The sequence below is a fragment of the Phodopus roborovskii genome, unplaced genomic scaffold (assembly GCF_943737965.1).
Source record: "Phodopus roborovskii unplaced genomic scaffold, PHOROB, whole genome shotgun sequence".
Taxonomy (NCBI): Eukaryota; Metazoa; Chordata; class Mammalia; order Rodentia; family Cricetidae; genus Phodopus; species Phodopus roborovskii.
Window position 1 is genome coordinate 18,939,971 of NW_026126459.1, and position 14,030 is coordinate 18,954,000.

At 39.2% G+C, this 14,030-nt stretch overlaps 1 protein-coding gene across 2 annotated transcripts in view; it reads right to left on the reverse strand.

Annotated features, from left to right (window-relative positions):
* The window catches only part of Nell2 (neural EGFL like 2), a 260,369-nt gene that overhangs the window by 134,734 nt on the left and 111,605 nt on the right, over nucleotides 1-14,030 (reverse strand). For both annotated transcript variants that reach the window (XM_051189737.1, XM_051189735.1), the window contains exons 12-13: nucleotides 11,160-11,262; nucleotides 5,480-5,608 (exon numbers count right to left, since the gene is read on the reverse strand). In XM_051189737.1, the coding sequence (XP_051045694.1) occupies nucleotides 5,480-5,608; nucleotides 11,160-11,262 (232 nt within the window). The remainder of the gene's footprint in view (nucleotides 1-5,479; nucleotides 5,609-11,159; nucleotides 11,263-14,030) is intronic.

Genomic DNA, 14,030 nt, shown 5'->3' on the forward strand with positions numbered 1-14,030 from the left:
AGGAGACAAGCAAAAGGGACCGGGTAGAGATAAATATATAAATTCAAAAGGGAGAACATGTAAAGAAAGAGTTCAAAAGAGACTAAAAATACCAACATATTTTCAAGTATTTTAGTTCTTAGTTCTTTTGTATCTAAAGGCTGGAAAAGCTGTAAGGTCATAAAAATCCTAATTGTATCTCATTAGTGGTATGTCCTGTTGTGGTTTGGTTGTTTGTCAACTTGATATCCAATACAATTTTCTGCTTAAAGGAATCTCAGTTGAGAAAATACCTCCATCATATTGATCTATAGGCAAATGATTGATGTGAGCAGGATCAGCCCGCCAGGGTGATGCCACCCCTGGGCTGGTGGCCCTGAGTTGTATAAGGAAAGCTGAGCAAGCCATGAAGGGCAAGATGTAAGCAGAGTTCCTCTATGGTCTATGTTTTCTGTTTCAGTTCCTGACTCCACATTGCTCCCTTGACCTCTATCTATGGACTGCAGCCTGGGACATGAAAGCCAAATAAATCCTTGTCTTTCCAAGTTGCTTTTGGTCATGGTGTTTTATTACAGCAGTAGAAACCCCAACTAATTTACTATAAAACTTAGTGAAAAACAAGGAGGGAAATAATTTAAAAGAACAAAAGCAAAGTGTTGGACCCAATCTCCTTTAAATCTCTTCCTTTCCCATCTTTGTTCTTGAGATCCGGGTCTTCTGTAGCATGCTCTTAAAAGCTACAAACTGGCTCTACCATCGACTCTGCCACAAAATCAGAGATGCTCATGTCTCCAGGCTCATATGTCAGTTTAAATGTCAAGAATGCCTTGCAGTCTTTCTGGATTCATCTTAATATCTCAGGATCTGATGCACCTTGATGGTATCTGCCAGAAACTGACATGTTGAAAATCCATGCTCTAAACTCACATGTTAATGGTGCTAGGTGGTGGGACCTAGAGGTGGCACAACGTGTTTCAGCAGGGACTTAATAAAGATTGGAATGGGATGATTATGTTTGCTCTTTCTTACCCTTGGCCATACCATGATGCAGGAAGACCTTCATCAAATGTGAGCAGGTATCAGTGCCATGCTCTAGGTACTTCACAGGTCTCAGAAGTTCAAGACAAACACACCTCTGTTGTTTGTAAAGTAAATTCTTCTGTAGCCACAGAAAATGTACCAAGGGGCATCCAGCATTTGTTTGGAATCTACATGTCCTTTGGGTTCTATGGCACATCCTGCTCTTCTCTTTCATCCTTCATTTTATCCACGATGTCCTTTCATTTTATTTTTCAAGAAAATGTTCAAATATTGCCCCCAAATTCCTAAGTAATACCTTCTGTGGGCTCGAGTCATTTATATACTTGAGAATCTCACATTGTATATTCAGCCTTAACTAAATGCCACATCCACACACATTTAAACAAACATGCCACAAACAGAACCAACCCAAGACAATTTTTCCAACCTCTCTCTTAAGCGAGCTACATGCACATTCATCTATTTCTTGGCAAGAAACCAGACAATGAACTTCCACGCCACCGTTCATCATCTGCTTCCACCAGGCAATCATCAGAACCAGGCAGCTTTACTTCATGGATGTTCTTGTGTGTATCTACCTCTCCATTACCATTTTATCATTGCTCATTTCCAGCATGCCACCTTCCCCAAATATGTCTCATGATTTAAGTGAGTTACCTAAAACAAGATGGTCAGGACCTTTGTGCCTCAATGAACCCCTGTTAAGGTTTGAATATTGATTGTCTCTAAACACCTGTTAAGGTTTGAATATTGATTGTCTCTAAAAAGCTCAAATGTTGCAGCACTTTGTCTCTGGCAAATGTCACTGTTTGGGGAGGTTATGGAACCTTTAAGATGGGGAGGCTAGATGCAGTAAGCAAGTCATCTATAGGAGAGGAATTGAAGTTTCCTAACCTGGCCTGCTTCTTGTCTTGTCTCTGCTTCCTAGCTACCTACACCATGTGGCAGCTGTCCCACACTCCTGCTGGCCAACACTGAACTTCTGTCACTCATCCCTCCTCTGCACAGTGGCCTGGTGGGCTGTGAACCCCCACCTGAGCTTTAAATTGCTATAGCCAGGCATCACTGTCATAGCGACTAGGAGAATAGATGGATATGGAAACCTTTGACTCCCCAAGACTCTGCCTCTCTGCCTCCTGTCTACCTGTCCCTGTGGTTGCCCTTCATCTCCTATAGCAATTCTTTCTACCAAGAAGCCTGACTCTTCCATAAACGAGACCCCTTCTTTCCCATTGTACCTTTAAAGGCTAGCTGGTTTCACTCACCCTTCAAACTTCAGAATTAAACTCTGCAAACAAAATTTTCCTAATTCCAACACGTATCTAGACAAGACACCTGGTGATCTATTTCTCTTTCAAGGTGCTTGCCACATTTCAGTAGGTTGTTATTTAGTAATAAATTTATTGTCTTCCTTGCTTGAGAGAGTGTCAGCCATATGTATCTCCACATATAGCTTCACACTCAGCACTAACCTTGGACAACAGAAGCATTCAATAAATGTATGTGAGGTGCATAAATTAGTGCCAACCTTTACTGATGCTGCGAGAGTGCTGAAAAGGCACACTGTAATCAAAATCAATAACCTCAGTTACAGCTGTACCATTAAAACAACCACACAGGTTTAGGGAGTAAAATATATGTCACTTATGAACTATCCTTCACTTACTTTTAATGAAAAATCTATTTTCTTTACAGGGTCAAAGCTCTAGAAAAACAGGGGCTGATAAGTATTATGTAACACTGCATCAAAATTTAAAATATGTATTGGCTCTAAAAACTCAAAACAATCAACAATTAAGCAAGACTGCTAGAGAAAGCAGATTTGATAAGAATATTGTCAATGAGGACTGGCAAGATGGCTCAGGCAGTAAAGGCCCTTGTTGGTACAACCCACAAAGGGGAAGGAGAGAACCAACTCCTGCAAGTTGCCCTCTAACCTCCATACATGCACTGAAATATATGTGCATGCAAGCATCACACATACAAACACATACACACACACACACACACACACACACGCACGCACACGCACGCACACACACGCACACACACCACAAATATCATCTGCATTGGTATCATGCTTGCTTACAGTGGGGGAGGAGGAGATCCTGGCTTTGATTCCCAGTACTCCATAAACCAGATGTGTTATCACAAGATTATACCTGTAAATTCAGAGTTTTGATTGATAGCAACATATAGTATCAGAAGTTTAAGGTCTTCCTCAGTTATATAGGGAGTTCAAAGCCAGACTAGGGATACATAAGACCATGCCTCAAAATAACAACAAAAAAATATTTCCCTAACTAGACCAACACTGTGAATGGCCAGAATTATAAAAGGATTAGTAGCCCTCGAGTATAACAATTTCTAGATCTCTAACCACACCTTTCCATCATTTTCTTAAGTTTTGAGCATATAATCTTCAAATGACCTAGAACATAAGGTTAGAAAGCATTTTCAGCATGGTACATTTAAGATGGAAACAGAGATATATAAATGTATACAAACTGACAGGTAAACAAACACATTGGGTGTCCCCCCATCACCATCTATGTCCCTTTTCTAAAATGGGCCTCCCACATCTTTACCCAGGCTGCTACAATACCGTTTGTGTTTTCTCTGTTAACACACAGTTCATCTCCCACAATGCCCCCAGTTTGTCATCTGTCCCATGTAAGTACAAGCATATCTACTTGAAACCATAGCCTGAAGTCCTTGAAAACCACCCACATGTGCTGGCCCCAGCTAATTTCTCCAACTGAACCTCCTGCATTGCTTTCACTATAACATCATCCTCTTTGTTTCTAGAGCATCCCAAGTAAGTTTCAACAGAGGACCTTTCCAAGCGCTGTTCCTTCTAGTTGGAAACCACGGTCCCAGGTCTTTCCAAGTCTGTTTCTTATCATTGTGAGACCTGAATGACAGTCCCCTCAAAGCCTGAACATCCCACTGACATGAATCCCTTGTCAGTTTTCAGCCCCTCATCTGTTTCATCTCCTTCCCTTGATTTTCTAGCACTTGCATTTATCTTCTCCACGGTTACCAACTTACTCTGTTCTCCCACTAATGTGCAAAGTTCCTAAGCATAAATATTTGCTCATTTTGCTCACTGGGCCATTTCTAGACCCAGGGCATGGAAAAAATGCTTGCTACATACTGAATGCTTAACTAATATTTGTTATATAAATGAATACAGTCAACAAAAGAATTGAAAAAAAAACAGTATGATCAAAGTTCAAGAAGGCATATGCATTTGTATCATGGGTTTATATGCACATTAATAACACAAGGCAAGCTCATTACATATGAGGGTACTTTGGCTATTATGGTGAAAATACATGATTTTTCTGAGAAAATTCAACTCTACATTGAGTAAGAAAAAGAATCACCAAGTAAAAATCCATTTCTTATCCAAAATTTGTTAAAAGGAGGAACTTCAAATAAATTTACATTATAAATGGGGGAGGAGAGCCATGAATTTTCCCTTCTGCAGAAATGTAAGGGTCCCTTTAGGGCTGACTAAGAAGCACTGAAAGGAAAACTTTCATCCAAAGGCAGCTTTCAATGCTAACACTCACACAGAGAAAATCTGCCCAATTCTAAGGGAACCGGTACAAGGTGGTTTTCCCAGGGCTAACCAGTTTTCATAGGGATAAACACAAATAGCTGACATCACACACTTTCTACCTTCAGTGACCTGTGGTGTGAGACTGATAGCTGCAGAGGTAAGACTGGAACCCTCAAAGTCCTCCAATTACCCAGTGCTACTGGATCAGTGCTCTCATTTTATCATGGAATTAATGAGAACGATTTAAATGTATGCCCCAGGGAAGTGTAAATTCCAGTGTCTCAGGAACTTTGGAGGTCTGCAGGAGCACAGCTGATGCCAAATAAACTACTTGGCCCCCTCTCTGTATTTATATTGTGTGTAATGAGATAACAAACTACCTTGGATGTTAGTCAGTTTTATTTTTTCAAATAAGCAAGACATGATATGTCTCCATTGGATCTATTTACTAAGTACATAGTACATGCATATAACCATTGAGGTAATGTACAGCAGCAGACAAGGATAGCAGTAGATACTTTATCTTTCTGGTAATTGACTGCCTTTGTTACACAACAGAGTCTGGAAAAGTCTGACTATAATTCTAACTGCAAGCCACAGTAATCATGTCAATATGTGAGCTACCTGAATATCTAATTATGAAAAAAGAGAAGGCAATTTCACAGTGGAGACATTGTTCTAATTCGAGAAACAGCCATATTAGCTTATTAGCAGATAGCTGAAAAACTTTAATTTGAAAGATAATTATTTTTAGCTGATTAATATGCTTCAAATTAAACTCACTGCTTTTAATGGGCCCATCAACTTGACAACCTGGGAAATTAATAAATTTTTCATGCAGTAATCCCAGTAAATTTATCCAGCCAAGCCATACATCATTATAAGGATTACCTTCACAGTAGGCATTGTCCTCCCGAAGAGCCCTGAAACCATCTCTGCAGCTGCACACAGCCCTGTCATTCAGGTTCCTGCAGACAGAGTTCTCCATGCAAGTATGCTTTTCAGAACAAAAGTCATAACCTAGAAGAGAAACATGCTCCGATAAATGAAACTAGGACAAGAAAAGCTGCTCTGTGGTTTCTTTTAATAGTTTTTTCTTTTTTATTGAATATAGTATTTTTCATACAAAGTATTCTGATCATGGTCTCCCATCCTCCCAGATCTTCCCACCTCTCCATCCATCCAGCTCCATGCCTTCCTTCTCTCTCCCTTTAAAAAATAAACAACAGGCAAAAATTAAAAAAAAAAAAAAAAACAAAAACAAAAAAAACGCAAATAGTCCAGAATTTTAAAGAAGAAGAAAGTAAGAAAGACAGAAAGCAGTTTCTGTTCATTTGGAAGCTGTGTTATCTAAATTACTAGGTTTATTATTTGACAATTTCATACATATATATTACATATCTCATTGCTCACACCCTCTACTCTCTTTAATCTCTGTCATGCCCACCACCAGTCCCTTTTCTCAGATTCACGGCTTTCGGTTTGGTTTTGTGACTCATTTCGTTTGACCAAGACCATCTGTGTGAGTGGTCACCGGTGGCCCACAACTGAAGACAATGCCTCACCTTTTCCCTGAATCGATTAGGAGCAAACAGTGCAACCATGAGGGGAAAGCCCTTGAGACTCTCTTCCATCCATGCCTGACCATTGCCCTGAAACCCTCTTCCATCCATGCCTGATTGTTGGCATGCATGAGCAAAATGGTATTGTGCAGACTCAGTGCTGTGATGTCCTTCCTAATTGCAAAAAATAATTACATAAATCCTTTGTTTGACTCCTATTTCAAATGAATTCATATCTTTTTTGCTATTTTTGATTTTATAAATGCAACAAAGTCTTTGCCTTATTATAGCTTTCTACATATTTGCAACAAATATTCTTTGAATTTAAAGTGAGTGTTACAGTAAAGGTGTTAACACAGTTAGATGGCAACAAACATCATCAGTACCTTTAACACTCAGGGAACCAGAGGGAGATATGCCCAACAATATTTAAGGGATGAAAAAGACAGCTTAACAGTTTAGATTTGTTTAAAAAGTGCTGAAAATGAAAATACTATCACTTTAATCTAATTTTCTCTGAAGATATGCATGGAAAACTATAACCACTCCAAAGAAGAAACTTTTAGGATTAACAGAATTTTCACAGATCCCAGCGCCTTTTGGATAAGAAAGAAAAATGGAACTTTTATAAACAGTGACACCAATCAAACAGTTTCCAAGGATTTCTTTCTTGTGTCAGAATCCCTTGTTCAATGATATCTAAATACTAAAATGAAAAGCCTGAGTGGCGAGATCTACCTTAAATTGAGATTATATGATTGGGTGTCATTCAACAAATTTTTAATGCATACTTTACTGGAAGAGCTTCACACTGGCTGGTGATTTGTGATTTCATCCCAGAAATAAAAGGATAAGAAGGACTTAGAAGAAATTATCTCTATATATACAGGAAAGTTTGCATTTGAAAAAATCTAAATGTGCCCTTCTTGTTTGTAATGAAGCTGGTGTCCATGTTCAGAGTGGTATTCACTGTGATCACTCACTGCCTCAACTATTTTCAATACCACTACAGGGTGAAATTGAATTACAACATACAAAGAAACATTACTGCAACTTAATCTTAAGAAGGCCAATGTGCCTGAAACAGTAAACCTTAAAACAAATGGATAAGTGAATGCTCTAAAATAATTTTTAGAATTCATAAATGCATAAAGATGAAAGAAATACAGTTAATAATACCCCTTAACTGACTTGGAAATTTAACTTCTCTTGACAATATAACTGCTCAGGATTAAGACCAAATATTTGGAAGCAAAATTCTCAAGAGAAAAATTTACACAATTTAAATTTAAAAATTTAAACTTTTCTCTGAAGGTCAGATTACTTCTTTCCTTTTTTAAGTAAGTAAATTAAGATCATATTTCTAAAAATGCCTTTCACTGTCTTTTTTACAATGCCTGAGGGGGAAACAATTTCATATAAAAATCGTTACTATCTATCCCAATAGCCCAGCACATCATCAAACTAAAATTTAAAAGCAAGGAAAAAAAGGAAGAAGAAGAAAAGTGAAGCGATCTTTCCTTTTTAACCTGAATTAAGAGAAAGATAATATTAACATGGTTCAGTCTTGGAGGGGTATAGGAGACTAAGCAGCCGAGCACTAGCATAATGCCAATTTTCTGATTTTCCCCACAGTGTCTCATATATGTTTTAGAGGTTATGACTGTGGGAGTTGTTTCTGGTGTGTTTTGACTCTTTTGCTTTCTTGAGTTTACAGATTTAAAAATCATCACCTTTCATGTTGTTAACTTGTCTCCCAGTTTTAAGAATCCTGTGTATTGTCTAGGATGCTCAGCAAGCCTCCTTTTATGTTATATAGTGTTAATACGCTCCATTCCATGTCCACTCCCACCCCGGTAGCAGTGAGATCTGTTGTTGAAACATCAAACACCATAAACATACACAGGAAACGCTGAATCTTCTCATGAATTTTCCAAGTGGAAGAGAAGAGTGTGTTTCTCCTATTTTTGCCTTTTTAGATAAAAGTTAAGACTTGGTTATGACTTGTTTGGGTAATGTATTAACCCAATGATGTGAAAAATAAAATTTTTAGTAAGTCAAACTTCATTTATTGTATATATAAAAAAATCTAATAGGTATTAAAATGTATTCTTTCCATACACAAAAAAATTCTCATTGGCTTTTCTGAGTGCTTGACTGCCTATATCAGTGGTTCTCAACCTTCCGAATGATGTGAACCATTAATATAGTTCCACACACACACACCATAAAATTATGCTACTCCATGACAATAATTTTTCTACTATTATGAGATGTAATGTAAACACTTTTAGAGATAGAAGTGTGCCAAAGTGGACCCGACCCACAGGTTGAGAATCACTGACCAATATAATAAAATCTCAGGGTCAAAATGTCATCCACTAAGGTGCAGGGGATTTGGACTCCATTGAAGTAGGTTATTTCTAACCTGCAGATTCTCAGTCTCACAATGCCAGCACTGTCTACGTCCTCACTGCTCCATATCCACTGTGTGTACATGGCTTTTGAAGCTGCAGACCCAGCTTTACAGAAAATCCGACCTCTGTCACAATAGGCTGCATAAACACAGACTGTGGAAGTTAACCCATCTATCTCAGACACGAGAAATTGTCACCTAACTTACCATGAATGTCCAGAGAGAGAGAGAGAGAGAGAGAGAGAGAGAGAGAGAGATATGTCATGGGCCCCACTTCATACCAACTATGTCAGAATATCTGAGGTGAGGAATCATGGGATGCTCTGTCATTCCACGTAAACACATTTTAATGTGAACAGTTTTAAAATGGAACAACATCTTGTGGTTTCCATTTCTTCACTTTCTTTTTAAAACATACCAGTGTTCAGAAATGGATGTGACCAGAATAACTCTTACCACCTGGAGGTCTCAGTATGGATTCTTACACCTGTCCCACTCCACTCTGACTAACTATTGTGTGTTCACTTGATCTCTGTTCAGCCCTCGGGCCTTCTATTGAAGATAGTCACCATGGCTCCATTGCAATGACAAAAACTCTCTGACCAAAACCAACTTAGGAGAGGAAAGAGTTGATAAGGGTTCCAGTCCCAGGTCACACAGTCCATCTCTGAAGGAACTCAAACAAAAGGCAGGGATTCAGAGGCAGGCCTTGCTACTCCATGCAGCAGGACCTCTAACTCACAGCCAAGAGTTTGACCACTCAGGATCATGTTTAGCTAGCTTCCTAATACACCAAGACTCCCTTCCTAGGGAATGGTGCCACTCACAGTGGACTGAGACCTACATCATTGAAAAACCAAGACATTTCCCCAACAGGCCAATCCAGTCTTAACAATTTCTCAATTAAGTCTCTTTTCTCAGGTGACTCTAAGCTGTGTCAAGTCAACAGCTAGTTAAAGTCAGTGATGTTACAGTTCTGAGCTTTGCTCTTGTCTATGGTGGAGTCTAGTCCCTTGAATTTTGGATGATTTTTGACTGCTTTGAACAATGGCATGTAGGAGAAGTGATGTTGTGTCAATACCAGACTTCCATAAAACTTTCAAGCCATTATTTAACAAGTAGGACTAGTATCCTCAATGACAGAACATGAGGAAATGTCCTGAGACTTTGTGGAGATGGGTCACTGTGACTATGATTAGTTTCTCAGCCATCTCTACTAAGATCTTAAACCAAGAGTAAGGTCATCCTGAAACAACCATGCTTAGCTTCCAAATAACAGCAGATAGCAACCTCAGCCAACATTTGAAGATGTAGAACCACCTAGCCAGCTTACCTGACTGTCTGACCCAAACACTAAAATCTATGATGATGTTATCTTGAAGTGCTGAGTTTGGGGCAAGTTTCTTCTGCAGCAATGCTTTACCACTCCATAAAGTGTGGGCCTGCTTACACTAGCTTCTAAGTCACCCAAAACACATTTTGTTAAGAGAACTAATTAAATACATCCACATGTAGGTGTATTTAGTGTAAGAAGCATTAGTGTATACTATCTACAACTGGCTGCCAAAACAGAATTCATTGCCTCCCAAGGTAGCCCATCACATTGGGAATTGTTTTGCTGTTTTCTTACAATGAACTAAAATGCTAGGACCCTGGTACTTATTGTTCCTAGGCTTATTATCTCAGAGACAACACAAGAAAAGTGATGAACATCTCTGCATTCTGTCTTCTTGGTAGGCTAGAAGCCGATGCATGATGAAAAGCAGACCTGATGTAGTCTGTTTCTACATTTAGGTCAGTTGCAGAAACAAACTGAGGAGAAATGAGAGCAAACCTATTAGAAGGATAGCTAATTCAACACAGCCACGTAACTTTCTCAAGCAATGGTGGGCCGACTCAGAATCAGGACTCAGGTTTAGAGATCAGACCTGGAGATAGGTACAGGCATATGGCAAAAATGCCTGTGAGTGTCTCAGCTATAATTCAACAAATGGCTCAGGGCTTCCCACTGTGTAGCAAATTTAGGTAAATGTTATTAATCCTTGGAAATAATTTATCAAATTTGCTCATGCATATCAGTTATACTAGCCTCCTACAATAGCTCTTGCACATAAATCTTTTAATATGTTTTTGTTTTTAATTGGCATCTAGTAATTGTGCATATTATGGGATGCCTTGTGACATTTCACTAGCTGCATGCAATATGTAATGATTTGAGTTGGGTAATTGGCATATCTATCACCTTGGACACATTCCATTTCTTTGTGTTAGGAATACTTAAAACCCTTTCCATTAGCAATTTTGAAATACCCAATTAATTGTCAACCACATATATCTTACTGCACTGTAGAACATTAGAAGTCATTCCTCCCATGCATGTGCATCCCTGTGGCTGGCAGCTATCTCTCTCCATCATCTACTCTATGCATTTCTAGGCTCCTGTAGCCCCTGTGATATTTTCTACTTCTTTAATGATACTTACTTTTGAACTTCCACAGGGAAGTTTAAGTTTGCAGTATGTGTCTTCCTGTCTCTGATCTATGTTGCTTCCCCCACTCCCATCTATGTTCTTACATGGAGTGAAAAGTCTTACCTTTACACACTTTGCAGCAGCTGTGAGACAAGGCAATCTGATGAGACTCAGGGCAATCCAAAACTGGACAGCCTGTGTTCTCCACGAGCTTCATGGTCTGATCCTGTGGGACAACAGAAAAGCAATGCCTGCAATTTTGTAATGAGGACTTTACTGAGAAGTGACAGTCAGAATCGGACAAGGTTCTAAGAAACCAGTGGATTTATTTTCCTGATGACCTCTCCCTGGGTCCATGGATCATCCCTGTGTGGCATTCATTCCCATCTGGAGAGCCCACACAGAAGCCAGCAGGCGCAAGAATCAGAGCCCAACACAATGTGAGCCATGCCTGCAACATCCAAACACCTAGGTGATCCTGGAGATGTGTGTTGGTTTTCCACCAAATTTGAAAACAGTGACAAGTACAGCAAAGACAGAGCTTGGATTAGAGTCACAGCACACACTGAACTCATTGAACACACAACAAACCAGTAAATTTACAGCTGGATTTTGTATGTGGTTGTTTCAACATTCTGTTATAAAGAGTCTGGCTAGGGTAATACACATCTTTAATCACAACATTGGGGAGGCAGAGGTAGGCAGAACTCTGTGAGGTCAAGATCAGATTGGTCTACACAGCAAGATCCAAGCCAGTGAGGACTGCACTGTGAGACCCAATATTGTGTGTGCGTGGGGGGGGCATTAATTGACTCACAGATGATTTTGGTAAAGGATACTGTGATGGTATATTATTATATTATTTATGATTTATGAGAGCTTGCCTGATAGTACAGAAAGCAAAGCCAGATACATTAGTTAGCTATAGAAGCCATGTGATAGTGGTATACACATTTATTCCCAGGACTCAAGAGAAAGGCAGATGGATCTCTGAGTCCAAGACCATCCTGGGATATTGGAGAGTGAACCAGAGCTCATGCCTTAAATCCCAGGATCTGACAGGCATTCAGTCTGAGAACTAGTCTCTAGGCACACTGAGGAGAAATTAGCAGTCTGAGAGAATCTGAGGAGCAGTGAAGTCAGGAGGTGTCTGAGGATCACCTCTTTGGTCTGAACTGAGGTAGAGGTCAAAGAGCTAGTGGCCAGCTGTTTTGGTTCTCTTATCTTCAACTTGAAGCTTCAACCCCTCTGGGTCTTTTACTTATGCTACAGAACATCAAGATTTTTCTCAAAACTACTAGGAAAACGAGGGTCAATAAATGTGTCTTATGGGCCATATTTTCTGGCATACAGTTGGAATTCTTGAAAAAAAAAACTAATACAAAACCATCATCATCAAGTTCTAGCAACCAAATAAATGAAGTCCTCCCAGGAAATAGCAAAATAGTATCCACTTTTCAGATACCTGGAATAGCCATGTCCCAGAACCAACATTTGGCTCCTCTTTGATCATCAAGAATGCTCCAAATGCTACCAGTATAAAAGTAACAAAATACGTTTCAAGGTTTACAGGTTTCTAGTTCTGTCAGTACCTTGGGTCTTTTATTTCATTGATGAGAAACACTTTTATGAGGTAATACACATTTCAATAATAGCTTTTCCTGATTATATATATATATATATATATATATATATATGCAAATCATACTCTCCTGTCAAGAAAGCAGCAGAACATGTGTATAAAATCTACGCAAATACTAGCCTTCCTTTGCTACAACTGTCATGTCAGCTATGGTGCTCTTCCATGTTCAAAACCACGACATTGTTCTATGCACTTATTAAAGGCACAGCCCCATACCACAAAACCGATAATAAAACAAGAAAGCATCACTTGAATTGACAGTCCAAAAGACAGAAACATGAAAAAAAAAATCTGTTAGTTATCTAGAGTTGTGAATACAGGAGCAAAGAGGCCTAAACACAAAAGAGACGATGGAAGCCCTTTTTGACAGGGACTCAGTCAAGAGCCACAAAATCTTAGCATGATTTAATCAGGCTGTGCTGCCCAATCCATAGCCACTAGCTACGTATGGTCCTGAACCCTGCAATATACACAAGATTTTGAAGACATTACTCATAGCATGTCAAAAGAATGGAAATTTTGTTACATTAATTATTTTATAACAGATTTCATATTGAAATGATGTTTTAGATATACCGATTAAATACCAAAACTAAACCCAACACAATTGTCTTTGTGGCTCGTGCTCCTGTTGGACAGCATTGGGATAAGAGCATAGAAGACAACTTTTGTTTAAAAAATAAAGGACACCATTCACTTAATGTATACTGAACACCCACAATACTACCTATACCCAGACCTCTAACTGAGCTCATTTAAAATGAAATTATCTTACAACACAGCATCAAGTAAGCAACTGTGGTAGCAAATACGTGTCCCACAGTAATCCATGTTCTCAAACCCACTAACACTGAGGAAGAGATTCAAATGCCTGCAGTCAGTTAAATGCACAGCTCATGTTTCAGAATTAGAGGTCACATTTACAGACCAACTGGAAGGTATCTCTGTGCTTCGCTTTGAACTGCATTTTTCTCTAATTCCCTTTTCCTTGTTTTGAAATGACCAGGTCATACACCGAATCCTACAGGCTCCACCATGGGACTTACCCCCCTGGGAACAGCACTTGGGTAAGGATACTGGCAGGAGATCCCATCTGCAGACAGAATCTGCGATTCATTGGCACATTCCTATGCCTTGATTCTCCTATATTTAGGATCTGATCATATCATTGGAAAGCAGGTTTTTAAATAAAAAGGCCTCCTGAGTTCACTATTAAATATTAGGACCCACAGTCCCTCCTGTCTCACTTCTGCCTGTTAACCTGGCTAACTGAATAGTCCTCAGACAATCTCAGATGGGTGTGCATGAAATGTACCTTCTTTGGGGTACCATGTATCCTGCACAAAATCTTA